This window comes from Nycticebus coucang, chromosome 18 (assembly GCF_027406575.1).
Source record: "Nycticebus coucang isolate mNycCou1 chromosome 18, mNycCou1.pri, whole genome shotgun sequence".
NCBI classification, from domain to species: domain Eukaryota; kingdom Metazoa; phylum Chordata; class Mammalia; order Primates; family Lorisidae; genus Nycticebus; species Nycticebus coucang.
In genome coordinates, this window is record NC_069797.1 from 43,298,630 (window position 1) to 43,313,304 (window position 14,675).

The 14,675-nt window shown below is 39.1% G+C and overlaps 1 protein-coding gene across 2 annotated transcripts in view; it reads left to right on the forward strand.

Moving 5' to 3' along the window:
- Positions 1-14,675, forward strand: part of TRIM37 (tripartite motif containing 37) — a 183,709-nt gene that overhangs the window by 108,601 nt on the left and 60,433 nt on the right. For both annotated transcript variants that reach the window (XM_053567795.1, XM_053567797.1), the window contains exons 18-19: positions 6,354-6,548; positions 12,181-12,489. In XM_053567795.1, the coding sequence (XP_053423770.1) occupies positions 6,354-6,548; positions 12,181-12,489 (504 nt within the window). The remainder of the gene's footprint in view (positions 1-6,353; positions 6,549-12,180; positions 12,490-14,675) is intronic.

Consider the following 14,675-nt stretch of genomic DNA (forward strand, 5'->3'; position numbering starts at 1 on the left):
CTCTTGGGCTCAAGCGATTCTTTTGTCTCAGCCTCCCAAGTAGCTGGGATTATAGGCGCCCCCCACAATGAGGTCTCACTCTGGCTCAGTCTCCTCTCAAACCTGTGAGCTCAGGCAGTCTACCCACCTTGGCCTCCCAGAGTGTTGGAGTTATAGGTGTGAGCCACTGCACCTGGCTGTTACCTCTTTATTTTGTTGATGAATTTTAGTTTTCTGTAGATTCTAGACATCAACCCTTTGTCAGATTCTTAACATGCAAATACCTTTTCCTATTCAGAAGGTCATCTATTAGCTTTTTAAAATTTTTTTTTTTTTATTAAATTATAGCTGTGTACATTAATGCAATCATGGGGTACAATGTACTGGTTTTATATACAATTTGAAATATTTTCATCAAACTGGTTAACATAGCTTTCATGGCATTTTCTTAGTTACTGTGTTAAGACATTTATATTCTACATTTAGTAAGTTTCACATGTACCCTTATAAGATGCACCGTAGGTGTGGTCCCAGTAATTACCCTACCTCCACCCATCCTTCCCCCTCCCTCCCTTTCCCCATATTCTTGGACTATAATTGGGTTATAGCTTTCACATGAAAGTTATAAATTAGTTTCATTGTAGGGCTGAGTACATTGGATGCATTTTCTTCCATTCTTGAAATACTTTGCTAAGAAGAATATGTTCCAGCTCCATCCATGTAAACATGAAAGAGGTAAAGTCTCCATCTTTCTATAAGGCTGCGTAATATTCCATGGTGTACATATACCACAATTTATTAATCCATTTGTGGGTCGATGGGCACTTGGGCTTCTTCCATGACTTAGCAATTATGAATTGGGCTGCAATCAACATTCTGGTACAAATATCTTTGTTATAATGTGATTTTTGGTCTTCTGGGTATATACCTAGTAGAGGAATTATAGAATTGAATGGCAGGTCTATTTTTAGATCTCTAAGTGTTCTCCAAACATCTTTCCAAAAGGAACGTATTAGTTTACATTCCCACCAACAGTGTAGAAGTGTACCCTTTTCTCCACATCCACGCCAACATTTCTGGTTTTGGGATTTTGGTGATGTGGGCTAATCTTACTAGAGTTAGATGATATCTCGAAGTAGTTTGATTTGTATTTCTCTGATAATTAAGGATGATGAGCCTTTTTTCATGTGTCTGTAGGCCGTGCGCCTGTCTTCTTCAGAGAAGTTTCTCTTCAAGTCGCTTTCCCAGCCTGCGATGGGATCACTTGTTCTTTTCTTGTTAATACATTTGAGTTCTCTGTGGATTCTGGTTATTAAACCTTTGTTGGAGACATAACCTGCAAGTATCTTCTCCCATTCTTGAGGGCTATCTGCTTGCTTTACTTACTGTGTTTTTGGCTGTGCAGAAGCTTTTTAGTTTGATCAGGTCCCAGTAGTGTATTTTTGATGCTGCTTCATGGGGTCCTCCTCAGAAAATATTTGCCCAGACTGATTTCTTCAAGTGTTTTCCCTGCACTTTTTTCTAGTAGTTTTATAGTTTCATGTCTTAAGTTTAAATCTTTAATCCAGTGAGAGTCTATCTTAGTTAATGGTGAAAGGTGTGGGTCTAGTTTCAATCTTCTACAGGTCGCCAGCCAGTTCACCCAGTACTATTTGTTAAATAGGGAATCTTTTCCCCACTGAATGTTTTTTTTTTTTTTTTTTTTTTTTTGTGTGTGGAGACAGAGTCTCACTTTATGGCCCTCGGTAGAGTGCCGTGGCTTCACATAGCTCACAGCAACCTCCAACTCCTGGGCTTAAGCGATTCTCTTGCCTCAGCCTCCCGAGTAGCTGGGACTACAGACACCCGCCACAACGCCCGGCTATTTTTTGGTTGCAGTTTGGCCGGGGCCGGGTTTGAACCCGTCACCCTCGGTATATGGGGCCGGCGCCTTACCGACTGAGCCACAGGTGCCGCCCCTCCACTGAATGTTTTTAATTGGCTTGTCAAAGATCAAATAACGGTAAGTAGCTGGGTTCATCTCTTGGTTGTCTGTTAGCTTTAATTGTTGTATCTTTAGCTGTGCAGAATCTTTTCGGCTTAATTAAGTCTCATTTGTTTATTTTTGTTGTTGCCACGGAAGTCGTCTTCATATTAAAATCTTTTCCCAGTCTGACATCATCTAGAGTTTTCCTCATAATTTCTTTTAAGATTTTAATCATTTCATGTCTTAGATTTAAATCTTTTGTCCATTTTGAGTCAATTTTTGTAAGTAGTGAGAAGTGTGGGTCCACTTTCAGCCTTTTACATGTGGTTGCCCAGTTCTCCCAGCACCATTTATTCAATAGGGATGTATGCTATTATTTGGTTTATCAAAGATCAAGTATGTCAGTAAGAGACTGGTTTCATTTCTTGGTTTTCAATTCTGTTCCATATATCTATATCTCTATTTTTGTGTGAATGCCATTCTGTTTTGATCATTGTGGACTTGTATTATAATCTAAAGTCTGGTAGGGTGATTCCTCCAGCTTTGTATTAATTACAAAAAAACTGCCTTGGCTATTTGGAGTTTTGTCTGGTTCTGTAAAAAATAAAGAACTGTTTTTTCCATTTGTTTATAGTATGATACTGGTATTTTAATGGGGATTGCATTAAATCTGTAGATTGCTTTGGGTACTATAGACATTTTAACAACGTTGATTCTTCCCAGCCAAGAGCATGATATGTTCTTCCATTTGTTAATATCTTCTGCTATTTCTTTTCTCAGGGTTTCATAATTCTCTCTGTAGAGATCCTTCCCCTCTTTTGTTAGCTATAGTCCTCAGTATTTCATTTTCTTTAAAGTTACTGTGAAGGGAATTGTGTCCTTGATTGCTTCCCAGCTTGGCTGTTATTGGTATATACAAAAGGTACTGATTTGTGGACATTGATTTTATACCCAGAGACGTTACTGTTTTTCTTGATCACTTCCAGGAGTCTTGTGCTTGAGTCTCTGGGGATCTCTTAAGTATAAGACCATATCATTGGCAAAAGGTGAGAGTTTGATTTCCTTTTCCCTCATTTGGATGCCCTTAATATCCTTCTCTTGCCTGATTGCATTGGCTAGAACTTCCAGAACTATGTTGAATAGTAGTGGTGGTAGAGGACATCCTTGTCTGGTTCCAGTTCTAAGTGAAAAGGTTGCAGTTGTATGCCTTTTAGTATGATATTAGCTGTGGGTTTGTCATAGATGGCTTCTATCAGTTTAAGAAATGTGCCACCTATTTTCTTAAGTATTCTTGTTACAAAAGGATGCTGAATTTTGTCAGATGCTTTCTTGGCATCTGTTAAAAGGATTATGCTATCTTTGTTTTTGCTTCTATTGATACGGTGAATTACATTTATGGATTTGTGAATGTTAAGTCAGCCTTGCATCCCTGAGATGAAACCTACTTGATCGTGATGTATGTTTTTTTAATATGTAAGTGTAATGGCTAAGATTTTGAGTATTTTTGCATCAGTATTCATTAGTGAAATTGGTCTCTTGTTTCTTTTCTAGTTGGGTCCTTTCCTGGTTTGGTATCTTGGTGTTTGCTTCATAGAACATGTCGGGGAAGGTCCCTTCCTTCTCAGTGTTTTGGAATAGGTTCTACAGTATAGGTACAAGCTCTTTGAAGGTTTGTTAGAATTGTGGTCTGGAGCCTTCTAGTCCAGAGCTTTTTTGTTGTTGTTGGAAGATTTTTTATTGTTTTCTCAATCTCAGAGCTTGATAGTGATCTGTTCAAGAGATCTCTTTCTTTTTGGTTAAGTCTAGGGAGAGGGTTTGATTCCAGGTATCGGAATGGCTACTAGGGAGATGTCTCTAGTCCTCCATCTTGCCAGCCAGCTTTATTTGCAGCAGACAAAAGCTAAAAGCATCCTACATTGTTTTCCAGTAGAATAGAGAAATAAATTGGATGTAATACTGCTCGGTAATAGTGAATAAACTGCTGTGTTCAGTCATTATTGATAATTCTCATGATAATATTGAGCAAAGAAGCAGGATATAGGATTTCATATATTTATGTAAATTAAGAATCTCAAGCTGTTGCCCTGGGCGGAGTGCCGTGGTGTCAACTGCTCACAGCAACATCAAACTATTGGGCTTAAGCAATTCTCTTATCTCAGCCTCCCCGTAGCTGGGACTACAGGCGCCCACCACAATGCCCGGCTGTTTTTTTGTGGCTATTGCAGTTGTTGTTGTTTTAGCTGCCCTGGGCTGGGTTCAAACCGGCCAGCCTCGTGATAGGCTGGTGCCCTCACCACTGAGCTATGGGTGCAGTCTGGAAAGGAGTTTTTCTTCAGTAGTAAGAGTAATGGCCTGGAAGAGCCATGAGTAACAGGAAACTGCTAACACTGCTTTCTATACTATATGTTTAACATGGGAGAATGAACAATTTCCATTTTTAAAGGAGAACTAGATACTAGGGCGGTGCCTGTGGCTCGGTGGGTAGGACGCTGGCCCTATATACCGAGGGTGGCGGGTTCAGACCCGGCCCTGGCCTAACTGCAACAAAAATATAGGCGGGCATTGTGGTGGGCGCCTGTAGTCCCAGCTATTTGGGAGGCTGAGGCAAGAGAATGGCCTAAGCCCAGGGACTGGAGGTTGCTGTGAGCTATGTGATGCCACAGCACTCTACCAAGGGCGACAAAATGAGACTCTCTACAAAAAAAAAAAAGCCAAACTAGATATTAGGGCAGTACATACCAAATACTAGGCTTCCTGTACCTCAGAACCACCTGAGGAGTTTTTTTGGAAGAGTTCCTGGATCAACTTTAATATTCTTTTTTTTTTTTTTTTTTTCTTTTTTTGCAGTTTTTGGCCAGGGCCAGGTTTAAACCCCCCACCCCTGGTATATGGGGCCGGCGCCCTACTCCTTGAGCCATAGGCACTGACCCCACACCTGGGTAAAGTGAGGAATCTCTATAATATTTAAAATTCCTTCACCTGACTGATACATAGTCTGATTTGGGAACATCCCACTCGTAGAAAAGAAATGCAAAACAGTTTCAATGTGAAAGGGGAATATTTTTCTGCTATTATTAGGAATTGCAGTAAATACAGATGTTGGGATGGAAAAGTGGCTGTGAGATAATCCTTACAAGAGGAGATAGAACTGTGAGCAAGTGAGAACATGGGGATGTGAAAAGCATAAATTGCTAATTGGCTTGACAGTTCTAAATAGTGGAACTTTTCTCATAAGTTGTGTCCTGCTGACTTTCTTCGAAATACTAATGGATAGTCAGAACCTTATTATTTTATTTTATAGGACTTTACTGTATATAGCCTTTTAAAAATGTTGTGTCTCTTTATAATGTATTTAAATAGCTCTGTTGAAGGAGGATAGGTTTTTTTTGTTTGTTTGTTTTTTGTAGAGACAGTTTCACTTTATGGCCCTCGGTAGAGTGCCACGGCATCACACAGCTCACAGCAACCTCCAACTCCTGGGCTTAAGTGATTCTCTTGCCTCAGCCTCCCGAGCAGCTGGGACTACAGGTGCCTGCCACAACACCCGGCTATTTTTTTGTTGCAGTTCGGCCAGGGCCGGGTTTGAACCTGCCACCCTCGGTATATGGGGCCGGTGCCTTACCGACTGAGCCATAGGTGCCACCCGAAGGAGGATAGTTTTAACCAACATTTCCATACCTGATATTTGCTAGCCATTATACTAGGCACTAGAGAAAAGTCACTTTTTCCATAGCTTAAGGAGTTTGGTCCCATATAATTGGTACAAGCTTGACAGCTGCTCACCAGTGTCTGTAATATACATCAGTCCTTAACAGGTTCTGTTAGAAAACTTCACATTGTACTCTACTGTTTAGTTAAGATAGAAAAAAGTGTAAGAAAAAAGTATACCAAACTATGATGACCTGTACATTTTCCTGTCCAATGACCTGGATGAGATTCTGATTTTGTTGTCTAGTTCTTTAGAATCTATTATTCCATAGAAATTTATCTTTCGGGTGCCAGCCCCATATGCCAGAGGTGGCAGATTCAAAACCAGCCCCAGCCAAAAACTGCAAAAAAAAAGAAGGTTATCTTTATCTAAGACTAATTTTCTTTTCCTTACCTTAACCCTTTTCCCCTCAATTGTGCACATTGTAAACATTGTTATCTTTTTATTTTTAGAGCTCAGCTTGGGGTTGATGATCTTACTCCTGAATTCTAGGTAGTAAGGAGCCCACTGCTCAGTCATTGTGCTAGTGTCCATCTCTCTGACATTATGACTTCTTGTCTTCTTGTCATGAACCTTAATTCCTGGAGGTTCATAGATAGGTATTCAGACAATGTTAGCCATTTTTTTTCTTTTAAGTATACTTAATTTGTGCCAATATATACTGTTAATGCATTTTCTACATCTCAATTTCTTTTGCAGGTAGTAGCCATGGCTATGTGGGTGCCAGTAGCAGAATGTCGAGACGAACACATTTATGCTCTGCAGCTACCAGTAGTTTATTAGACATTGATCCCTTGATTTTAATACATTTGCTGGACCTTAAGGATCGGAGCAGTATAGAAAATTTGTGGGGCTTACAGCCTCGCCCACCTGCTTCACTTTTGCAGCCTACAGGTAAAATAATAATGACCAATTTCCCTTTTTTCTGTAGTTCTCTAAAAGAGCTCTTGGATTTTCATTTCAGTATTTCAGCTAAGTGTTGGAACATGATGTATTTCTGTAGCAAATTGATTTTTTGGTTTATGCCAGAAAAAATGATATTTGTATCAACCAAATTAATTTTTGATTTTTGTTCAAAGGTATTTTATGCAAAAACAAAGTAAAAATGCCTGTAAGAAAGTTTTTGATATGAGCAGAAAGAGGGACAGAGGGAGGGGGAGTGGGGCCTTGGTGTGTGTCACACTTTATGGGGGCAAGACATGATTGCAAGAGGGACTTTACCTAACAATTGCAGTCAGTGTAACCTGGCTTATTGTACCCTCAATGAATCCCCAACAATAAAAAAAAAAATTTTTTTTGATATGATTTGCTATTTATGTGAAGTACATTGTCCTCTTTGTGAATGGACTTTTTTGAGTTTTTCGGGCCTCATGAATTACCTCTTTTCCAAGTGTTAACTGTGTATAAATTGAACATAGATTTTTACCTTTTACTCATGCTTTAATGTTGAGTAGATTAAACATGTATTCCACTTGGTTGTTTGTACCTTCACATTAATCTGAAATAAAAAATAAATAATAAAATAAAAATGTATTCCAATTGGCAGCAATGTTTTATGTGCAAGAGTATTGTTAAAGAAAAATTATATTTGTTTTATTGTAATAAGAGAGATTTGTGTCATTATAATTAGGCTTTTTGAAACTCTCAGGGATAGAGTCATTTTGGACAGCTTTATCTTTAAAGCTACCTTTTAGGGCCAGGTATGTGGCTTTTTTTTTTTTTTTTTGTACGAAAGTTTTTTATTGGCGAGGGAGGGATGCTGCAGAGCAGCACCAAGGAGGAGAGAAAAGAAGAGAGAGAGGAAAGGCGGGGAGAGACGGAGAGAGAGAGAACGTGTGCGAGAGAGCAGGTATGTGGCTTTATACCTGTAATTCCAGCACTTTGGATGGCCAAGGCAGGAAGATCCACTTGAGGCCTGAGCAACATGCTGAGACCCCATAACTAGCAAAAATCAGCCAGGTGTGATGGCATATGCCTGTAGTCCTAGCTACTTTGGAGGCTCAGCCAGGGACATCACTTTAGCCTAGGAATTTCACATTGTAGTGAGCTATGATGACACCACTGTACCCTAGCCCAGGCAACAGAACCAGACCATGTCTCAAAAAAAAAAAAAAGTATTATACATGGGATTCTTAATTCTCATTTGCCTTGTGACTAGGACACTCAGGAAGACTTCTCTTCTTATGGTGTGAGACCCCATAGTGTCTTATACTTCCCTGTCTTTGCACTTACTACACACTACTGTTACAGCCTTACAGGTTCATTACCTACTGCTCGAAAGGAAGACAATACACTAAGACAATAGGGTTTACAGCAGAAGAAGAGTTTAATATCATAGTCATCATGTGAGGAGATGGGAGAAAATTCTCAAATCTGCCTTCCTGGGAATTTAGGAGAAAAAGGTTTTAAAAGTTAGTTTGGGAGGCAAAGTGCTATGGGTGTAGAAATTGTTTTCTTGTGCTGATCAGTTCCTGGGTGGGGGTTGGGGGGGGTCACAAGACGAGTTGTATCAGTTATTTGGCATGGACCACTGGTCTGTGTGGGTCAGCTGATCCATTGGAATGCAGGGCCTGGAAGATATCTCAAAAACTAGCCTTCAGTTTCACAAGGGTGGTGTTATATGTGGGAGCAATGAAGAAAGCTAAGAATCTTCATGCCCATCAGCTATACTTCTGTTGACTCCTGAAGAGTTAGCAATTACAAGCTATGGAACAGTGGCTGGTTACATATTTATTTCCCTTGTCTTAGTTCTCACCTTGTAGTCCTTTATTAATTTCCTACAAGGTGGTTTCTTCCCTTCTTGCTTCCTACAGTGTCACAGCCCTGACCCAGCCTAAAACCATCTCTCTCAGGACTACCACAAAAGCCCTTCCAGTTCCTCCCTTGTTCTTCTTCAGCCTAGTCTCAATAGAGCAGCCAAAGTGGCTTTAGAAGTGTAATCTGTGTACCGTATTAATAAGAATTGATTTGTGAGGAGGGGCAAAATTGATGGTACCAATGTCTGAAAAAAGGGACATTTAAAGTTATATTTGCTGAGTTTGGGTTGGCAGAGAAAGCAAAGGAAAGGGAATGGTACATGTAAAAAGAATGGAAATGTGATAGAGCAAAGCCCATGCATTAGAAAGAGTTGTGAGTTATACTAAATATTATGGTATATTTGGGATAGAGGTGGAAGATAAAGCTAATGAGAAATAAGGCAGAATCAGATAATAAAGGGCCTTTGTGCCTTGAGGGTACTTTCCTATATTTATTTAGTTATTTATTTATTTATGTACTTACTGAGACAGAGTCTCACTTTGTCAGTCCCTAGTAGAGTGCCATCACCTCATAACTCACAGCAAACTCAGACTTGGGTTTAAACGATTCTCTTGCCTCAGCCTCCCAAGTAGCTGGGACTACAGCTGCCCGCCACAACGCGGAGCTATTTTTAGTGACGGGGTTTCCCTCTAGCTCAGGCTGGTCTTGAACTCATGAGCTCAGGCAATCCACCTGCCTCAGCCTCCCAGAGTGTTAGGATTATAGACATGAGCTACTGTACCCAGCCTGAGGGTACTTTCCTAAATGTTATAGAATGCTATGTGGGGATTCTAACCAGAAAAGTAACGTCCTTTATTTTTTTTTTGAGATAAGAATCTCACTCTGGCACCCTGACTAGAGTGCAGTGGCATTATAGCTCACAGCAACTTCAGGTTCTTGGGCTGAAGCAATCTTCTTGCCTCAGTTTTTCTGTTTTTAGTAGTGATGGGGTCTTCCTGTTGCTCAGGTTGATCTTGAACTCCTGAGCTCAAGCAATCCACTTGCCTCATAAGCCACCATACCCAGCTGAAAATAACGTCTTTTTTGCATTTTTTTTTTTTTTTTTAAAAGAGATGGTGTCTACTCTGTTTTTTTAAGGCAGTGATCTTAACTTAGTGCAATAATCTTAGCTTACTGCTGTCTTGAACTCCTAGGCTCAAGTCACCCTCCTAGTTCCCTGTGGTCAGCTTAGGGTATGGGTGATGTGCCTGGCATATTTTTTTTTTTTTTTTTTTGTAGAGACAGAGTCTCACTTTATGGCCCTCGGTAGAGTGCCGTGGCCTCACACAGCTCACAGCAACCTCCAACTCCTGGGCTTAAGCGATTCTCTTGCCTCAGTCTCCCGAGTAGCTGGGGCTACAGGCACCCGCCACAACGCCCGGCTATTTTTTGGTTGCAGTTTGGCTGGGGCCGGGTTTGAACCCGCCACCCTCGGTATATGGGGCCAGCGCCTTACCGACTGAGCCACAGGCGCCGCCCTGCCTGGCATATTTTTAAAATTTTTGTGGAGGTGGGGTCTCACTTTGTTACCCAAACTGGTCTTGAACTCCTGGCCTTAAGCAATCCTCCTGCCTTGGCCTACCAAAATGCTAGGATTTACAGATCCTTGGCCTGATTTGGGTTTTGGAAAACTGCTCTGGCAGCATGGTGAACAATATTAGACGGGAACTGTGCTATTTAATTCTCTGACCCTCACAACATCCCAGTTATATGTATATTATTATTTTCTTTGAACAATAAACAAATGGATTCAGAGAAGTTGATGGATGAAGAAAGTTACAGCTTCTAAATGGTGGACCTGAGATCAGCTTCCTGCTTTCTAAAATCTCTGGTCACGTTCTGTTATGAATACTTTCAACTCCAAGTAATAAAATGCTCCTAACTGTTCCTTAAATAGTAAAAGCACTTAATTATCATGCATATTAAGAAATTTGGACGTAGGTGATTCCAGGATCATTGGTCCTTCGAGGCAGGGCACAAGATGGTCTTCCTGTGTTACTTTTGCGTCTTCTCTTACAGTAGATAAAGATAGCTGCCTGCTATAGCTCCCGGCATCATGTATTCACAGCAATGTGTCACTAGCAGGAAGAAAACTAGGCAGGAGAAAGACCTTACTATTATTACCTTGAAGTTACTAATATCAGGATCATTGACTCTGGAGACAGACTCTTAGGTTTGAATTCGATCTCCTGTGCTATGTTACTTTGTGTATGTATATTATGCAACCTTTCTGTGTCTTACTTATAAACGGAGTTAATAATAGTACTTTCATAGACCTAAGACAGAAAAAATAGTACCTTGTACGTTGATTCAAGAGAATTAAATGACTTAATATTTTTGCCTAACATACAGCAATTTCTTTATAGATATTTGTTAGAAAATCTTCCCCAGTAGTGCCCCAGTAATCTCTTGGCTAGAACTGGGTCATGTGCTCGTTCTAAACACTGTCAAAAAGGAATTTGATTAGACTAGTCTTAGACTTAGTATACCCCAGGGCTCAAATAGGGACCTCATCTCCCCTCGGCACATTGTTGCCCACTTGACTGACCTGAACACAATCTTTTAACAAGATAGAAGTAGGGCTGTTGAGCAGACCACTATGTCTGCCTTTTACTGTAATTCCTTGTGTATGGCAGAAGGTTGTTACAGTGTTAAAGAAGATTCAGCTATCATTTCTGCTAATAAAGGATTTCTTCGTTGTCTAATTGGGGTATCTGTTGGTTTCTTGGTTTTGTTTTTTAATTTGGCTTAGTTTCTTTTTGCTTTGAGTTCAGTCATAATATTCTTTAATTTGAAACATATCTGCCTCTTTTTACCTCCCTGTAAAAGAACAAAAGTGTGTATTTCACTTATTCGTGCTTCATTTTTAATATTTGGGTAGGGGGAGATGAAATTAAAGACTTCAACTACTTTTCTGGGAAGAGAGAAAACTCACTTTAGTGGCTGAAAAAATTCAGTAAGTGGACACTATTTTATGACGTTCCATGGCACTTAATAGATGTGTCCAATAATTTAATAAAGCAACCTTTTGAATTTAGTTAGAATATGTATTTTTAATATAACATTATGTATAGCAGATTTCACAATGTATTTGGCTTTTTTTCATTTTTTCAATTATGGACATAAAACTGTAGAAAATTTGAGAAAAGTGGGACAGTATAAAGAAGAAAGCACATGGCAGTACATAATTCTGATTTGGGTAATTATGATATGATTCATATTCCAACATTGAAGGTATGAATAAAGTTAGGACTCTTGTGTCTACTTTGATGAATTAAATTTTTAAAGCGCTTTTTTTTCTTTTCTTTTTGGAGACAGAGTCTCGCTCTGTTGCCTCAGCTTAGAGTGCAGTGATCTCATCATAGTTTACTGCAGCAGCTTCAAACTCTTGGGCTCAAGTGGTTCTGCCTCAACCTCCCAAATAGCTAAGACTTCAGGCATGTCACCATGCCTGGCTAATTTTTCTATTTTTAGTAGAAATGTGGTCTCACTCTTGCTTAGGCTAGTCTCAAACTTCTGAGTTCGAGGGATCCTGTCACCTGCGCCTCTCAGAGTGCTAGGATTACAGGTGTGAACCACTGCATCTGGCCTAATGCGTGCTTTTATTGTTAGTACCGTCTAAAGCACCATAGCTTACCTTACACATCGAATTTGCATATATTGATAGTACAGAATGATTTCGTGAGTGTTAAAATTTATGCTAACATGGCTTGTCAATTTCTCTCTGAAGCATCATATTCTCGAAAAGATAAAGACCAAAAGAAGCAGCAGGCGATGTGGAGAGTGCCCTCTGATTTAAAGATGCTGAAAAGACTCAAAACTCAAATGGCTGAAGTTCGATGTATGAAAACTGATGTAAAGAATACACTTTCAGAAATAAAAAGCAGCAATGCTGCTTCTGGAGACATCCAGACAAACCTTTTTTCTGCTGATCAGGCAGCTCTGGCTGCATGTGGAGCCGAAAATTCTGGCAGAGTACAAGATTCGGGAATGGAACTACTGGCAAAGTCATCAGTCTCCAGTTGTTACATACGAAACTGTAAGTGATAAATTTCCTTTTAGTGTTGTTTCTCCGTATGTTATTTGAGAAGCTAAATAACTTTTTTTTTTTATTTTTATTAAACCATAGCTGTGTACATTAGTATGATCGTGGGGCACTATACACTTGGTTCATAGATCATTTGACATATTTTCATCACATTAGTTAACATAGCTTTTGTAACATTTTCTTAGTTATTTTGCTAAGACCTTTACATTCCACATGTACTAGGATTCACATATACCCTTGTAAGATGCACCGCAGGTATAATCCCATTAATCCCCCTCCTTCCCCCTCCCTCCCCTCCCTTTCCCCTTTCTCCCTATTCTTAGGTTATAACTGGGATATAGCTTTCATGTGAAGGTCCTACATTAGTTTCATAATAAGGGTGAGTACATTGGGTACTTTTTCTTCCATTCTTGAGACACTTTACTAAGAAGAATATGTTCCAGCTCCATCCATGTAAACATGAAAGAGGTAAAGTCTAAATAACTTTTTTTTTTTCAGGAAAATAATATTTAAATATCTCTTCAGTGAATTAAGACTATAAATATGTACAGCCTTTTTTCCCATCTTAAATTGATGCCATTTTTTAAATTATATATTGGTGTTAACATTGTTCGATTGCTTACTCTATACTCAGCAGTAAATAAGACAAATTCTTCATGAATCTTGCTTTGTAGTGATGGGAATCAGACATTAAAATGTGTAAACAAGTAAAGATAATTTCAGGGGGTTAAAAAGTGCTATGAAGAAAACAACAGAGGAGTAGGATTGGGAGGAGTATATGAGAAGTGTGGGACTCTAGTTGGGGTTGTCGGAGTCTGAGGAGGCAACATTTGAACTGGGACTTGAAGGTAGATCTGCCATTTGAGATGTAGAGGAAGCAATGTTTTGGGTAAACAGAACAGAAAATTCAAAGTCACTATCGGTTTTGCTTTGTGTGTTTGAAGGATTGAAAGAAGACCAGTATGGCTGAATATGGTGAATTAAGCAGAGAGGGAAGAATAGCAGGAGATGAAGTCGGGAAGTAGGCAGGATTTAGATCAGGTAGGGTCTTATAAAACCTCAGTTAGGACTTTGAGTTTTATTCTTATTTTAGGAGAATGTCTACAGAATAAAAATCAGAGGAGTGTTTATAATATTTACTCTTTACAAAGATGACTTTGTTGTTTGAAGAAGGGTCTGAAAAGAGTTGAGAGCAGGAGTTTTGAGACCATTAACAGCTAATTACAGTAACTTGTGTGAAATACAGTGGCATATTCTGAAGTTTTAACAGTGGGAAGATGGACTTGCTTATAAGCTAGCAGCCTTTCTTGATGGAGGTTTCCATCTTTCTTAATTCTCCTGAAAATGATACAAAACTAGTACTATTCTAGATGCATAAGAAAGAAGTTAATCAATTTATTTGCAGTGATAAGTGTTAACATCAAAGTTGGGTGGCCCTTTTGAGAACCATTCCCATGGAGTAGTGTGGCAAAGAGTGAATGAGGTAAGAAATTGGAGCACAAATGCACAACTTCTTTAAGAAGTTTCACAGTGAAGTGGGTAGAAGTGAAGAGTTTGTGTATGGGAGGGTTCCTTTTATTAAGCATATATACTTTTTAAAATAAAATTTTTTATTGGTATAAAATATACAAAATATGGAATTTATTTTAACCTTTTTTTGAGAGAAAGTTCTACATTTTTTAACTTGTGGTGAAGTATACATAAGAAAATTTACCATTTTAATATGTATAGTTCAGTGACGTGAGGTACATTCACATTGTATATTAACATGGTGTACAATATCAGTTTGAATTTCTTCATTCAATTTTGGATATATACCCAGAATATATGCCTTAATTATATGCTCTGGATCATATAGTAATTCTGTTTTTAAACATTTTGAGCAACTTATGTCATACTGTTTTCTATAGTAGCCTTATTTATTTATTTATTTATTTATTTATTTATTTATTTGAGACAGAGTCTCACTTTGTCACCTTTGGTAGAGTGCTATGGAGTCACAGCTCATAGCAACCTCCAGCTCTTGGGCTTAGGCGATTCTCTTGCCTCAGCCTCCTGAGTAGCTGGGACTTTGAACCAAACCTATTTTTTAACACAACCCCCAGACATGCTTTTGTTATAGTTGTCATTATTGTTTGGTAGGCCCTGGGCTGGGTTCAAACCCACCAGCCCCAGTG